Source organism: Syngnathus typhle, linkage group LG16 (genome assembly GCF_033458585.1).
Source record: "Syngnathus typhle isolate RoL2023-S1 ecotype Sweden linkage group LG16, RoL_Styp_1.0, whole genome shotgun sequence".
In the NCBI taxonomy this organism is placed as follows: Eukaryota; Metazoa; Chordata; class Actinopteri; order Syngnathiformes; family Syngnathidae; genus Syngnathus; species Syngnathus typhle.
This window is the reverse complement of record NC_083753.1, coordinates 8,643,198-8,657,015: the sequence shown is the minus strand read 5'-3', so window position 1 is coordinate 8,657,015 and position 13,818 is coordinate 8,643,198. Positions and strand designations below refer to the sequence as shown.

The 13,818-nt window shown below is 43.1% G+C and overlaps 3 protein-coding genes across 3 annotated transcripts; 1 reads left to right on the top strand and 2 right to left on the bottom strand.

The window, feature by feature from the left end:
• Positions 1-406: 406 nt before the first annotated feature.
• Positions 407-3,074, bottom strand: LOC133169615 (uncharacterized). The gene has a single exon (XM_061301957.1). It carries the CDS (start codon positions 3,072-3,074, stop codon positions 2,436-2,438), a length of 639 nt encoding a protein of 212 aa, XP_061157941.1. The 3' UTR covers positions 407-2,435.
• An 816-nt stretch (positions 3,075-3,890) lies between these two features.
• Positions 3,891-6,836, top strand: LOC133169088 (kelch domain-containing protein 1-like). The gene is made up of 13 exons (XM_061300989.1): positions 3,891-4,034; positions 4,260-4,380; positions 4,441-4,511; positions 4,713-4,830; positions 5,002-5,114; positions 5,207-5,294; positions 5,361-5,519; positions 5,602-5,660; positions 5,726-5,835; positions 5,898-5,970; positions 6,055-6,139; positions 6,213-6,265; positions 6,492-6,836. The coding sequence occupies exons 2-13, from the start codon at positions 4,273-4,275 to the stop codon at positions 6,640-6,642; spliced, it is 1,188 nt and encodes a 395-aa protein (XP_061156973.1). The 5' UTR covers positions 3,891-4,034; positions 4,260-4,272; the 3' UTR covers positions 6,643-6,836.
• On the bottom strand, positions 6,635-8,589 carry LOC133169089 (uncharacterized). The gene is made up of 3 exons (XM_061300990.1): positions 7,910-8,589; positions 7,432-7,499; positions 6,635-7,340 (listed from the first exon to the last, which is right to left on the bottom strand). Exons 1-3 carry the CDS (start codon positions 8,378-8,380, stop codon positions 7,241-7,243), a joined length of 639 nt encoding a protein of 212 aa, XP_061156974.1. The 5' UTR covers positions 8,381-8,589; the 3' UTR covers positions 6,635-7,240.
• Between the last annotated feature and the right edge of the window lie 5,229 nt (positions 8,590-13,818).

Sequence of the window (13,818 nt, the reverse complement as noted above, 5' to 3'; positions counted from 1 at the left end):
GTGCCCCTAATGCTTCCATCAAGAGAGCAACAGGGAAAACATTTAGCTTAATGGAAGGCTGTAAATCCCGCCGTGAAAATAATGAGTGCTAAGTTGGAAGTGGAATGCATTTCCAGTTCTTTGCCATTAAAAGACGCAGTTATCTAACTTGGATTTTGAATGCATAACCCCGAAGAGCATTGAGAACTGCTGCTCGTGCAAAGTGATGCTTTAAAAAAAAAAAAAAGAAAAAAACACATCAGCGATCAAAGGCTGGTAGTAAATCCAAACAATTAGGAATTCACATAAAAACAGCTTTGAATCTTATGTAACATTTTTTTTAATCATTAAGCCAGTTTAATCCTAATGACATATCCTTTTAGTCTTGTACATGGCGGCGCTGGGCTTACACAATCAAGAGTTAGTATTTGACTTTAAATGTGAAACAAAAGTCAGCAGAAAATAGAACATTGTTGCATTTTTTTTTTTTTTTTGCTCTATGCGATAGAAAGCTTGTTTTGAAAAAATGTTGGTTCTGTTAGCAAAGCGTGGCATTAAGGCTGTCAATTTAGAAATGAACACCAACAAATGTACAATCACCGAACGAAGCATTCAATAATATACAGCGATTTGTGATCCCAAAAAAAGGGAATCAGTTCTTATTATAACACAAAAAGTGGAATGAAATAAGATATTCCTTTATTTGTCAACTGATGAATAAATAATTAAAGTCAATATTTATTATTCTATTGTTTAACAGAATCTCTATATTATTGTTCTCCCAATATAATAAAATCTTGCCAACCAGAGGGCCAAATAAAATAAAATTCCAAACAATATATTCTGTTTAAAAAAAAAACACTTTTGAAAGAACACAGTACATTCATTCTAGAGCTCTTTGGGAAACATAGTCCTAAAAGTAGAGGATCCAAACAGTCTCCGGTCCGATTTGAATACGGTACCCCCATTCTAACTTTGTCAGCAGATTTATCATTGCCGATGCACAGACATTGAAGAAGGCAGATGAGAAGCTAGATATACAACACTATAGTTTGAGCTATACAACTGTACATACATATATAAGGCCTAATCTGCGTTAGCTCCTCGCTAATAAGAAGCGCTCCCTTGGCAGAGTGGAATGCAAAGAGAGATTTTTGTCAATCGTAATGTCGTTATGGCTATCGATGTGAAAGATGAGAACCGTCGGTATACGCCTAGTTCGTCTCATCACAATCCTTCCAGCCCTTTTGAAGAGTTGATACAGAAAAAAATCAAACGTGTCCTTTGCCGGTTTTGTTTCAATCTAATTTGAGTGTTCATTAACTGGATTTTTGTTTTGTTTTTTTATTTAATTTTCAATGTATTTCTCAGGAGTGAAGGATGGATCTAAAATATTGATCTAATAATGTCCAGTTTCCCGCTCCTGCACTCACAGATTGAATTCTCTTGAAAGCCGAGCTGAGAGGATGCTCAGCCTTGACCTTTGAATTCCAGGAATAGACGTCCATGGCGTGTATGCTCTGCTTCGTGTGCATACCGGACGGTCACAACATTAGGTACACCTGCAACCATTATGACTAGATACAAAATGGAGTATTCATCTAGCAAAATCAGTTACAGTTAGTCTGGATATGAATTGTTCAACTAAGATGATGATATAGTATTATTTATCGATTTAATTATTCGTGAGATTTTATGGGCACCTTGTTTGTATGTACCTAATGATGTGTCTATACATCTTTGTGAAGCATGCAAATCATAGATGTGAAACCGCACTACATTGCTAAATATTTGTTTTTAATGTCAACCAAATCCAAAGCGTGTTTAGTTAGATACATTCTGTACGGCTGTGTGGAGACAAGTGTGAAGAGCAAACAGTGGTTGCCAAGGAGACTGGAGGCCACAGGTGGAGTCGCGTCAGTGTGTCGCGTCTCCTCCTCCTCCTCCATAATGATGAATCAGAGACGTCAAGGCACATCTTTTATCTCTGTGTTGCTAGGTCTGCTTTTTAACCTATCTTGAGTTCCTGTACAGTGAACCCCCGCTAGATTGTAGTCAGGGGCGACAAGCAAGTACGCTTAGCCTCCTATATATATATATATATATATATATATCTCCTTACTCTATGGTCTCTCTATAATTGTGTTTTTTCACCTACCGCGAATGACTCTGGAATATACATAAACTAAATGCAATCTAACGCTATACTCAGCTTTTGTGAATCCCCTCATACGTGACTCATCCATGCAGCACCATGCAGTCTCTAGCCATTCTCGTGTCAGTGTTGGAAAAAAAAAAAAGAAAAGCAGCAAGGTTTCCATGACAACGAGGAAGAGCATCACTTGGATTGATGGGTTCCTGAGTCCTTTTGTGCAGACACTCCAACGACCCGAAGGACCAGCCTCAGGATACGACCGCAAACAAGCGTAGATGGCGGAAGGTCATGATCTTCTGCCCTACTTGAACTTCACGGGCCAAGGCAGGCACGTTCGGAGTCCCAGCATGGAGGAGAACACAATAGTGGGCCGGTGCTTCTTGAACTTGAGTCCCTTCTTAAGTCGCTGGCTGCCCTCGGCCACGTAGATCTCGCTTTGCTGGGCGGCACCCGATATCCTGGCCAGCCGCTCCCCGTGTACCACCACTTCCTGCTCGGAGCGCACAAACACCTCCCGCAGCTCCTCGAGTCGCCTCTCCATTTCTCGTATGACCCGCTGGCGCTCCTCCACCTCCAGGAGGCGCCGGCGAGCCGCTTCGAACTCCATGCTGGAGCTCGGTGTCACTAGCTTGGAGGACGGCGCCGTGGCCGAGGCAGACCCTGGCTCCGAGGCAGCGAGCATGGCGCCCGTCACCCTACGGAAGTCGCCCATGGAGATGGAGCGACGGGTAGCCGGCGATGCCAAAGCCAGGAGGGCGGACGCAGAGGCAGGCATCGCTGAAAGAGGGGAGTGGGAGGAGGAGGAAGAGGATGGAGGAGAGGATGGACCCAGCTCTAGGATGTCCTCCTCGGGGTCTTCATCCTGAGGGGTCCTCTGTCGTCTCTTCATGGCCGCCGGCGAGTCACCTCCGATAGCGATGCGTCCCTGGTGCGGCTCCATTCATCAGTGATGAAGGATGCGAGCCTCTCTGTCTAAAAAGGGGGGGGGGGGGCACAGCCTCCTCCAAGCCGATTGGCTGGTTGGCTCACCAAGCCTGCTGGCTCCTGATTGGCTGGCTGGCCACTGCGCTGCTTTCACTTGCTTTTTTACCTTAAATATCTTTTAAGCAGATGATTTATTTAATCCCCCTCTCGGTTACATCAAAATGACTTTTCTCTTTCTTTTTTATTTAAGACACAGTATTTCTCCAGAACCCTTTAACTTTCTCGCCCCAACAATAATACATTCTACAATGCTCACATCACACACAATCAGAAAAAGTAATTGAGATCCACAGCAATGTTTTAAAATCGGCTTTTACGAAAGTTTTTGGGATGAAGCTACACAGCTGCTGTTGGTATATTTGGTATAATGCCTATTCTTTGGGAAGGAAGATTGGTTTGAGTCCACAAGATAATCACTCACTCCAAACTAATCCTTACATGTGCAATCATCACTGGCAAGCAGTAACTGGTCTGCCTGCAGATGCACACATGCAAAACTATCTATGGACTCAAATAATTATCCTGTCCATTGGGCATAATATAGTCCCGCATTTTGTCTCGGCTCCCTTTAATAAGCAAAAAATGTGATTAATGCTGCATGGCTTCCTATCTCCCAAAACACGCCCTCCCTCTGTTTCGGATTACATTAATCTGTTCCATTTGTTTTTAGTCCACAAGCGCCCACAATGAAAGACTTCAATCCCCACTGATGACTATTTCGCGCATGTGCGACGAAGTTGCTTTTATTCTGAAAGGAAGCACCCCGGATGTTTAGCCTTACTTTGAAAGGACTCACGCCGGATATGGCGTATTATTTTGAGACTGTTTTTTTCACGCAGGATTCTGTCAGACCCCGGCAGTCGATGTCATGTTACGTTTTCAATACATTCCTGCTTCAATAACATGAGACAGAACAGTAAGCTTATATATTTACTTTGAATTGTATTGTGCAAACCTCTTCAAATTAACTGCTCTTATTTTGTCTTACGATGTTGGCCATTTTGGCTCGTATTTTTATGCGAATTTGAGCGGCCAAGACAAGATGGAGGTGTATTTGTTTGTTTTGCTCTAACTCAACTCGATCGGATTTTTCCCTTAATTGAACATTGTTTACTGACTCCCGGTTGACTTTTATATGTAGCCGCCTGGCTGTCATGGAATTGTCGCTGTTGGTGAGACGCTCGGAACTGGTGGCCCGAGAGCGCAGCGGCCACACGGCAGTGGTGGAGGGCAACCTGCTCTATGTATGGGGAGGCTACATGGTAACTAATATAAGCACTTTCCTCACATTTGTTCTTCTTCCACTGATATATTCTCCACAGTCTGTAGATGAGGACGAAGTGTTCCTACCCAATGATGAATTCTGGGTGTACGACCTCGTACAAGGAGAATGGTAAGAATATGAATATATAAAACCACACAATGTAATATCATCATGAGGCACAGTTTGAAAAGTATCACTGTGGTAAAATATAGGAAAATAAAAACCTACTAAAATGAAACAATTTCTCCAAATGACAGGCTTTATTTCTTTTTTCTTTTCAATGGGTGTTTTTTTTTTTATATATATAAATGTTTTTCTCCCTTCTCAAAGGCAAGTATTCCATATGACAGGGGAAGTCCCACCATCCATGTCAGGTGCCTGCAGCTGTTCCCTAAATGGGCACATGTATATATTTGGAGGTTGTGATGACAATGGCCAGACCAATCAGGTGAGATTTAACATATAAACTAGATGTCACTGATATTTTATGAGGTAGAGGGGTCTGGAAATAAATAAATGAAATAATATGATTACACAAGTATGCACACAGCCTTATCATTGGGATTTTATACTGTGTTCAGAATGAATTGCAATCAAACTCGTGTTCATTTTGCAACAGATCTATCGCGTCAACCTGGCAGGCGATCATTACGCATGGACCAAAGTGGTGCACCGCGTTGGTTCGGCGCCATCGCCTCGAGACAAACTGTCCTGCTGGGTTTACAAAAGAAGGTGAGTACAGTAAATGTACACGACTTCTTCATCTCAGATATTTAAATGTTTTCTTTCATCCTGCATTAACCAAACAACTTCATGTACTTTAGGATAATCTACTTTGGAGGATATGGTCACAAATTGCTAGCAGAGGTTGACAGAAGAAACAGGAGCTTCATTGTAGATGATTTATCGGAGGTAATTTCGGTTTGTTTCATGTTTGACACTCTATCAAATAATTATTTTGGTTTCTTTTGGTTTTAGGACATTGTGTGGGGCTGGAATAATGAGGTTCACATATTCGACCCCACACAATCCAGTTGGACTCGCCCTCAAACACACGGCCGTGCTCCGGCCCCCCGAGCCGCCCAGGCCTGTACCATGCTCGGAAATCGGGGATACATTTGTGGCGGACGAGTTAAGGTGAGAGACGGTTTTCTGCAGGAGTGTCACCTTGGGAGTTAAAACACAATCGTTTTTGACATCTAAATTTTTATGAACCCAGGAAACTCGAACGAATGACATTCACTGCTTGGACTTTGACTCCTGGACGTGGTCAGAAATGTAAGTCACCGCGACGTGGGTCACTATTGAACGGAGTCACAGTCCTCTAAATGAATGATCTCCAGAGTTCCTGTATCCAGCGTTCCGGTGGGCAGGTCATGGCATTCGCTCACAGCGGCGTCTGACAACACTTTGTTTTTATTTGGAGGTCTCAGCATGGACTGCAAACCTATGAGTAAGAACTTTTTGTCACACTTTATTCTTGATTCCTATTCATTTGTATCTCTGCATTACCAGGCGACGCCTGGCTCTTTGACGTGCCGACAAAGAGATGGAGAGAAGTTCAACATCCTTTTAAGAACAAGCCAAGGTGTGCTAAGATTTGCCTTATGTGGACTTTACAAATGTTATCTTTGGGGAGCTTCATCCGTAATTGTCTCCTGCACAATTTCAGGTTGTGGCACACGGCCTGTCCCGGCAAGGACTCCGATGTCATTGTGTTTGGAGGCAGCTGTGATTACATCCTCCTTTTTGACACTGTGAGTAGCATCTCTTCATGTTGCTTAGTAAAAGCGACAAAGTTAAAGAAAAAGCAATTGTTGCTGTGTGCAGGGACACTGCAATGATGCACTCGTCTTCCAGATGGCGCCATATCCACTCTTCAGGTAAACCCTCTTATTACCTTGACATTCAAGTTTTTCCTTTTTTTTTTTTGCCCCTTTTTGCTGTCAGTATAGTCAAACAACTATTGCAGACTTTATTGAAACCTCAAAGTATGACCGAGAACCTTTCTAATGATGAATATAAATACGTATAGCGTACTTGTATGATCTTTTGTTTTGTCTCCTCTTACATTGCCATGAAAAATGAACCTTTGCATGCTTCCCACAGGATTTGCGAGGACTACATCGCAAAGGAGGCAAGCGAGAACGACCTGCTCCGAAAGCAGGTTCCACTTCTTCCTCCTAGATTGTGCGCAGCGGTGCATAGGAGAATGTCTTTCTACAGGCTTTCAAAGAAACAACACACGCAAGTTCTGTGAATGCCAACTATAATGCAGTTTATTTGTAATTTCTTTCCTCACACGGTACTGTGCTTTATTCTTAACGCTGAAACAAATATGTCTTATGTTTTAAATACATGTTGAGAATTATATTTTTATTGTACAAATGTGAAAATGTTACTGCGCCGTTCACCTGCTCTCATTGTGGCGATTAAATAGCACGTGACAAAATGGTCGACAGTCTCGTTCTGGTGAAAACTCACCGGTCGTTAACTACTCTTTGGTTAATTTTAAGCTTGTTTCCACTAGATGGTAGCAGAGCTCCATGATTAAAACAGATGCAATTGACTCCAATAATGAGACATTTTGGCACACATTCCTTTCTTGAAAGGGTGGAGAAGTTCTGCTTTAGCTGTGGTCAGGAAGGAAACCTTAAATAAACATACGCCTTCCTTTGGTGCTGCTTAGCCTAAAAAAAAAATACATACCATCTTTTTATTCCCAACACAAAGGTTAAACATTCGCGCTCCAGATTCCAAAAGCACACAAAAACAAGGAGAGCCAGTACAATACGAATTGGCGACACGTTTCTGTGCAAACAAACATAATGAACTTAGAGTTATGTAGAAACGAGGGGTCAACTAAATTCCCTCTCAATGATATCCATCAATTCTTCCTCTGAGCCGTCATAAAGAATGACCGGTGTGGCGAGGTGAGGTGGGTTATGGCCAAAAGTGCTGATGAGAGGGGATAAATAAGAGTCAGTGTCAGCCAAGGAAGATGCAGTACTGATGCTTTTTGTCACCAAGATGTGAGTATTCAACTTACGTCTGTGTTTGGGATAAGGGAACAACATCTTCTCTTGGTCCTGTGCTCAAGAAGGCTTGAGGAGAACACTGATCAAGAGACACAGACAGAATTGTGGATTTGGATTGCTTACATTCTGTGCCAGGATTGTCCAGCCATGCAAATACATCATTGCAGTTAAATGTCCAATATTTCACAAATGTTAACAAAAACAAAGTTTTTTAATTAGCTGCAATTAGTAAAAATATATAAAACATGTAACAAATAAAGACAGACAGAATTGTGGATTTGGATTGCTTACATTCTGTGCCAGGATTTTTCAGCCATCCAAATACATCATTGCAGTTAAATGTCCAATATTTCACAAATGTTAACAAAAACAAAGTTTTTTAATTAGCTGCAATTAGTAAAAATATATAAAACATGTAACAAATAATACATGCTGGCAAATATTGCACTGCAGGAGTTATAATGAAATAGTTAATGAAGCCGTCCTTACATGAGGCGGAGGTGCGAAGGCATCATGTGCCCTCTGGTTGTTGCCTGCTCCCCGGGAGCCTTGTGGCCCCTGTGCCCCACCGAGGCCGGAGGAGGAAGAAGAGGCAGAAGACGCCCCCTGCTGCTGCTCCTCTTCATCCCCGCTACTGAAGTGACACAATCCGTATGTCCTGGATCTCGTGAACGCCTTCTTGGATGCCGCCTGGTTCTTCTTCCCCCTCCGGCGAACCGCCTCCTCCGTCTCGCCGTAGCTGTCCAGCTCGGCGTCCGCGTCGTCGTCGTCCCCAGAGAGCTGCGAATCGTGGCCAGCGCTGTGGCAGTCCATCGGTGATCGGCGGCGTGCGTGGACCTTCAAAGCGTCGAAGGCGTCTTTTTTGGACGGAGCGCCTGAAGAAGAAGTTTTCTTAGCAGGATTGCCCTCGCCGAGCCCCGCAGGTGCCACTTTAGTTCCGCGGCTCGTTCCGCTGCCCATCTCAAAGTTAAACGTCTTCACAAGTCATCTTCAAGTCACCTCGAGAGTCGTGGTTAAAGTTAAAACAGCACACAAAAGTAACAAGTCCGCTTCTGTTTGGACTTTAAAGTGACTTTGTTAAGCGCATGTCCTCAAGACCCAGACGGAGCTCCTCATAAGGATGTGAAGCAGCGGCTTGGTTACATAACACCACTTGGACACAGCAGCATATGGGGGAAAAACACTCCGCCTTCTCATAAAAGGACAAACATGCATCCTTGAGCTTTCCAGCTTTTTTTCCTCTCTCTCATGGTAGCAAAAAACTCTCAATAGTAAGAAAAACAAAAGATCTTTTATTTTTTTAAAGGGTATTTTAAGATCTAAGTCATCGTGACAATTTTGTGCAAATTAATTTCAACTTTAGGTAAATCATTTCCAAGCTAGATGAAAATGTAACATTAGAAAAAGTCATATTTTTTAATTCTATAGTGCAAAATAGGTTTAGTCCAGGTTTGGTGTAAAAGGTGTCTAAGGACTGCTTTTACGGTATCAAGCAACGGCCATTACATCACCCTGCACCACTAAAACAGTCGGGGTGATTTAGAAAGCATCAGATCATCTGCAAAGAGAAGCCCTTCGCCAGCCTGTGATCAGCTAATAAGACTTTAGTGAGGTCAACTGTGATCTCCTTCTACCCTCATCCACTGTTTTTTAATTGTTTTTTTTTAGAGAAAGTAGTAACATTCCTTACTGACAGCAGATTCATTATGAAGTTTTGTGTGTGTGCGTGCGTGCGCGCAGGCGCGTTCCTGGTCCACTTGCATATACAAAAGACACAACGGGGGGATAAGCTTGGCCAAGTAAAGACACCCCCCCCCCCCCCTTGCCCAATCCTCTCCAAGTCAAAGATGTTTGCTATGTTTCATTAGCGGGCCCCTGTGTTGCCTTTGTGCAAGCACCCATGCGTGAGTATTCTGGACCGTGACCAAGTCAAAGACACCTGCGCAACCTTTTCAAATGTTGCCAAATTGTGGAGTGGGAAGCAGGAATTCTGACCCAAAATGTCATTCGATGGTAAGGTCTTACGCACTTGTTTGGCAACATTGTGTTGGATGGAAAACATGACGCAGTGGAAATGTCAAATTTGATGCAAGAGCATGCATTAAAAACAAAGTTTATTATTATTATTATAATTATTATTGGTGTTGGAGGACGTTTGCAATCGCATGAACTCGCACGTAGTATTAAAAAAATAATAATAAATAAAATTTCGGAAGTAGAATCCCAGCCACAGGTACTTCTAATCAACCGGCAGGTAAACGCGCCAGTTAGTGAGAGCGCGTCCATGCTAGCTCGGTCCATTGTTTCCAGTTTTGCTACCTTCTTTCTAAATTCTGTTGTTTCCACTCTTCCCCCGTGTTCAAGTGTGTCTTATTATAAAGAGATGAGGCACACATCTGGACAAAAAAGTCAACAGCTTCCAGACGAGTGGGGAGGAGGCTTTGGAAAAAGATGAACACCACAGCCTATACTGCATAACTGTGGCTTTTTTTTTTTTTCTTTTTTGGACAGCTTCACTCTACTTCCTGCAGAGAAGAAGACATTCACAAGTAAGAGTTCCATTCACCACTCGTATGGATTTCTGTGATTTGTTTTTAGGCCACAAATGGTAACCAGTCCAGCTTTTCCCCACAAAGCATGTTGTCATTGTTATTGTATGCAAGTCGAATAGCAAAAGCATTCTGTAACTGCCCAAGTCGGCACGCAGTTGTATCTTTCGCCGCTGGGTGGAGCTGTTGCAGCGATGGTTCGGGTTTTGCATGGTGCGTATGGTGGACTCTCGTAATTGTGTTTAGATTACACGCTTCATTTATATTCTGCTCTTGAAGGCTTTTTGTAAACAGGTCAGATAGAGGCTAATGTTTCAAAATGATTTTATTTGAATTTGGAATTGAAATATTCCAGGTTTACAGCGTTTTTTGTTAGGGTCCAAAATTCTAGTGTGTTGATATTAGAAACCAGCAGGTGGCACCATTGCTCAGTGTAATTTAATTCTGGTTGAACACAAAGCATGACAAAATTGATATTTGAGTTACTTTCATTTAAATAGCCATAGAGACATTTTATAAATATTCTATGTATATCCATCTAAGGCAACAATAATCAACATGAGGGTGTGTTTCTACCGAAGTCAAATTCCTTGTTTGGCACGCTCAAACATGGCGAATAAAAAACTCTTGAGTTTTGAATCTTGAATGAGGAACTAAGAATATATCTGTTGACATGTGCTCAACTGTTGCTGACATCAATGCTATTTATTAGCCTGTCTATGGTGTTTTGCATTCTTTGTTAGCATTAAGCTATGTGAGACCAAATTCTTGAGTTGGATCACCCGTATCACAAAGCTCTCCAATATTTTCAATATTTTCACCCTCTTGTGTAAACCGCACTCTCACCAGCACGGTCAAGTGTCATCCTTTCCAGACAAAATGGCCGCGCAATCAACAAAAAACAATTAGTGCTCCCCTCAGCCTCTGCGAGCTGCTCGATAGCGGCATGTGCTCACTTCCTAATTACTTACCAGGCGAGAAGCTTCATTGTGAGAGCTGGAAGGAAAAGTGGCTGCTAATCAATCCGCCTATTATACCTGAGCCTGTTTGTCAGCTTCCAAATGTGTCGGACGGCTCTATGTAATTAGCTTCTCCTACGTGTCTATCAATGTCGACCAATTATGCTCCCGTAATTACCGCACTGTTGTTTTGTCACCATTGACGGGAACGTCTCGAACGAGCGGTGTGCACTATCGATTTTGATTTAATTAAGGTGATGCGAGCGGATTGAACCAAATGGAATTATTCCACTTTAAAAATATATCGACATGCGAGATATATATATCGTTAAAGGGAGTGCCACATTAGTTCATTCAACGCATTGCCTCTCGAGAACTTAGCGCTACCGTATCCAATCGAATCAAGCCCCCTTAAAATAAACTGCCCTTGTTTTGGCATTCTTGATTGGAAGACGAGATCACAAAATGCTTTCATGACAGCCAAGAGACAAGTCGACAGAGAGCACAGTCTGTGTGCGCTTGTCTGCGTGTCTCCCAGAGAGAGCGACGGCGTGGGCAGTAGCCGAGGTATGGAGGAGGCTCACCTCTATTATCTTCTCACATTGAACACCTCGCCACTGCCCGCCTGCAAAGAGACGTCTACAGTATGTTGTCTTCATTTCTTTGGCATCCACATAAAGAGGGAATATTTGAAACCTGACATCAGGGAGAAGACTCATTACACCAAAACTCATTGATTGGAGTCAGAGCGAAGCATTTCTTTTGACTGTATTATGTCATTTGAACTCTATTTCTTTGCAGTAGAAATAAAATAAAATGCCCTTGCCGTTCCAAAGTATACCTTAAATTGTGTGTACAGCTTTGGTCGTCTTTTTTTTAAATACAATTTGTATTTAGTGATTTTGTTTTCCTGCAACAACAGATGCCTTTCGCTTCAGCAGCAGCTAAAAGTAAATTAAACCCCTCTTTGAGTCGGGCAACAATCCAGTGGAGAAAAATTGAATCGGGCAGCCGCAAGTTGAGGGGGACGGCAAGGTTAAGAAAATGCAACAAAGGCGTGCAGTGTTTTCATTGAAAATCAATACTGTGCTTCTCTTTAATGTCCTGGTGCTGCTGCATTAAAATCATACCTACACACTCGGGAATATAAGGGTGCACCGTAACTTCTCAAATAGCGGGGCGGGCCCCCAGGGGCCACCTACTTCTTGTTTTGCAGATTCGTGCAAAGGGCTACACTTCTGATTTGGGTATAATACCACGGTAGTTGTTAATTAGGCTGGGATCAACCCCATTTACAACCGTGTTAATCCCTTGAATAGTTACAGTATCTGATTAACACCTACTCTAAACAAGCCGTCACATTAAAAATGACCCCCCACCCCCACCCCCAGCTCAATTAGATCTCAGTAAGAGCAGTTAATTACGGCCAAATGCATGTCACAACTGGACATTTTAATTTTTTATTTTTATGACCGTGTGACATCGTATGACGGTACCGTGCCTCGGCACTGACTGAGACAAAGGTGGACGTTTATTAGCAGATGGGGGGAAAGGTCCACTAGGGAAAGGCGCCGGCGTGACATTTTAGAAGTGCAGCAGGGCAATTAACTGGCATTGCTCGCTGGACTTGTGTTGTGGATCAGCTCAGGAGTGCTTTGATTTGGATAAAAGTGGCTAGCTAGCTGGCTATACTGCTAAAACTGCTGGGTCAAAAACAAGCCGATTTGGGTGAAAACCAAATTCTGGGTTCTTTACCGCTGGTAACTTTTCGGTGATCTGGATTGTTAATTTTTCGTGGCTAGTATTTGAAGGACTTGTTTGGCAGCATTGGCTGGTTTCGGCTGGAATGACAATGAATTCCAACCTTTCACCATCATGAAGCCATGAATAGAAAACCTTGCTAATCATCGTGTTGCCATTCCCCCCCCCCCCCTCTTCCCATCATAACTCTCCATCCTGTGGTAACGTTGCCGCCTGAAGGTCACGGCAGCCTTTTAGCGTCGCATGCCATCGAGGACTCTTCGTGGCTGACCTTTCGCCATCTGTCACTTCCCTGGCCAGCGCCGATCTCGATGTAAGCGCGTGATTGCATGAAACCTCGCCCTGCCTTGTCTTGATTGTCCCCCCCCCCCTGTCCATTTTCAGACGACTTTGGGCCAAAAGCGAGGCGCACGCTGAAATAGTCGTCGCACAATGTCTTCCAAACCTTTATTGAGCCAAGTTTGCAAAATCTCATGGCACACCACCAAACAAAAATATCACCCAAAAAGTATCAATTAGATATCATGTCAACCCTCCTGGGACGTTCTGTTATGCCATCGTTAGTAACCCAAGGAATTCAATGGACTTCCTCTGCTTCTTCTCAGCTCTGTGTAAACTTTGTATCGTCTTTAGTTTTGACACTCCTCACACTCGTACGTTCTATTCACATTTGATTAAGTGTCGCCGAGTCCAATCGGCAGATCTACGTAGCGCCGCAAACACAGAAAAGATGACAGGTAGACGGACGAAGGGGCATTTTTGACGCCCCAGGGCGGGGAGCGGTGGGTAGTCAAGCCGCTCGTGTTGACGGAGCTTTTATGTGAGTGATTTGTTCTTGACGGCATCTGCACATTAATCTTTTAGATCTTCGCCTCTGGTTGTTATTCCTCAGAAGTCAGTCAGCATCTCCTCACTTATTTTGACAGCAGCAATTACTTTTATCTTCACCACAAAAACGAGGGATGGCGAGCTAAAGGTGGACACAGGTTGTTGTCATTTCCCCTCACCTACTTGCAAGATTTTATATCTTTTGTAGGAGCTGAGTTTTTGTGCACTTAAAGCTGCACTTGGCAGGATTTTGAGTTTCTTTGCTTATGTTTTTCCCTTTTTTTTGTTGTAATATTAATAT

Bases quoted from the DNA above. Each gene is read 5' to 3' on its own strand.
- LOC133169615 (XM_061301957.1), bottom strand. From the start codon at position 3,074: ATGGAGCCGCACCAGGGACGCATCGCTATCGGAGGTGACTCGCCGGCG.
- LOC133169088 (XM_061300989.1), top strand. From the start codon at position 4,273: ATGGAATTGTCGCTGTTGGTGAGACGCTCGGAACTGGTGGCCCGAGAG. The intron at 5,115-5,206 runs GTGAGTACAGTA...CATGTACTTTAG, and splicing joins TGCTGGGTTTACAAAAGAAG to GATAATCTACTTTGGAGGAT. The intron at 5,520-5,601 runs GTGAGAGACGGT...TTATGAACCCAG, and splicing joins TTTGTGGCGGACGAGTTAAG to GAAACTCGAACGAATGACAT.
- LOC133169089 (XM_061300990.1), bottom strand. From the start codon at position 8,380: ATGGGCAGCGGAACGAGCCGCGGAACTAAAGTGGCACCTGCGGGGCTC. The intron at 7,500-7,909 runs GTAAGGACGGCT...TCTCTTGATCAG, and splicing joins CCTTCGCACCTCCGCCTCAT to TGTTCTCCTCAAGCCTTCTT. The intron at 7,341-7,431 runs GTAAGTTGAATA...CCCTCTCATCAG, and splicing joins CCCTTATCCCAAACACAGAC to CACTTTTGGCCATAACCCAC.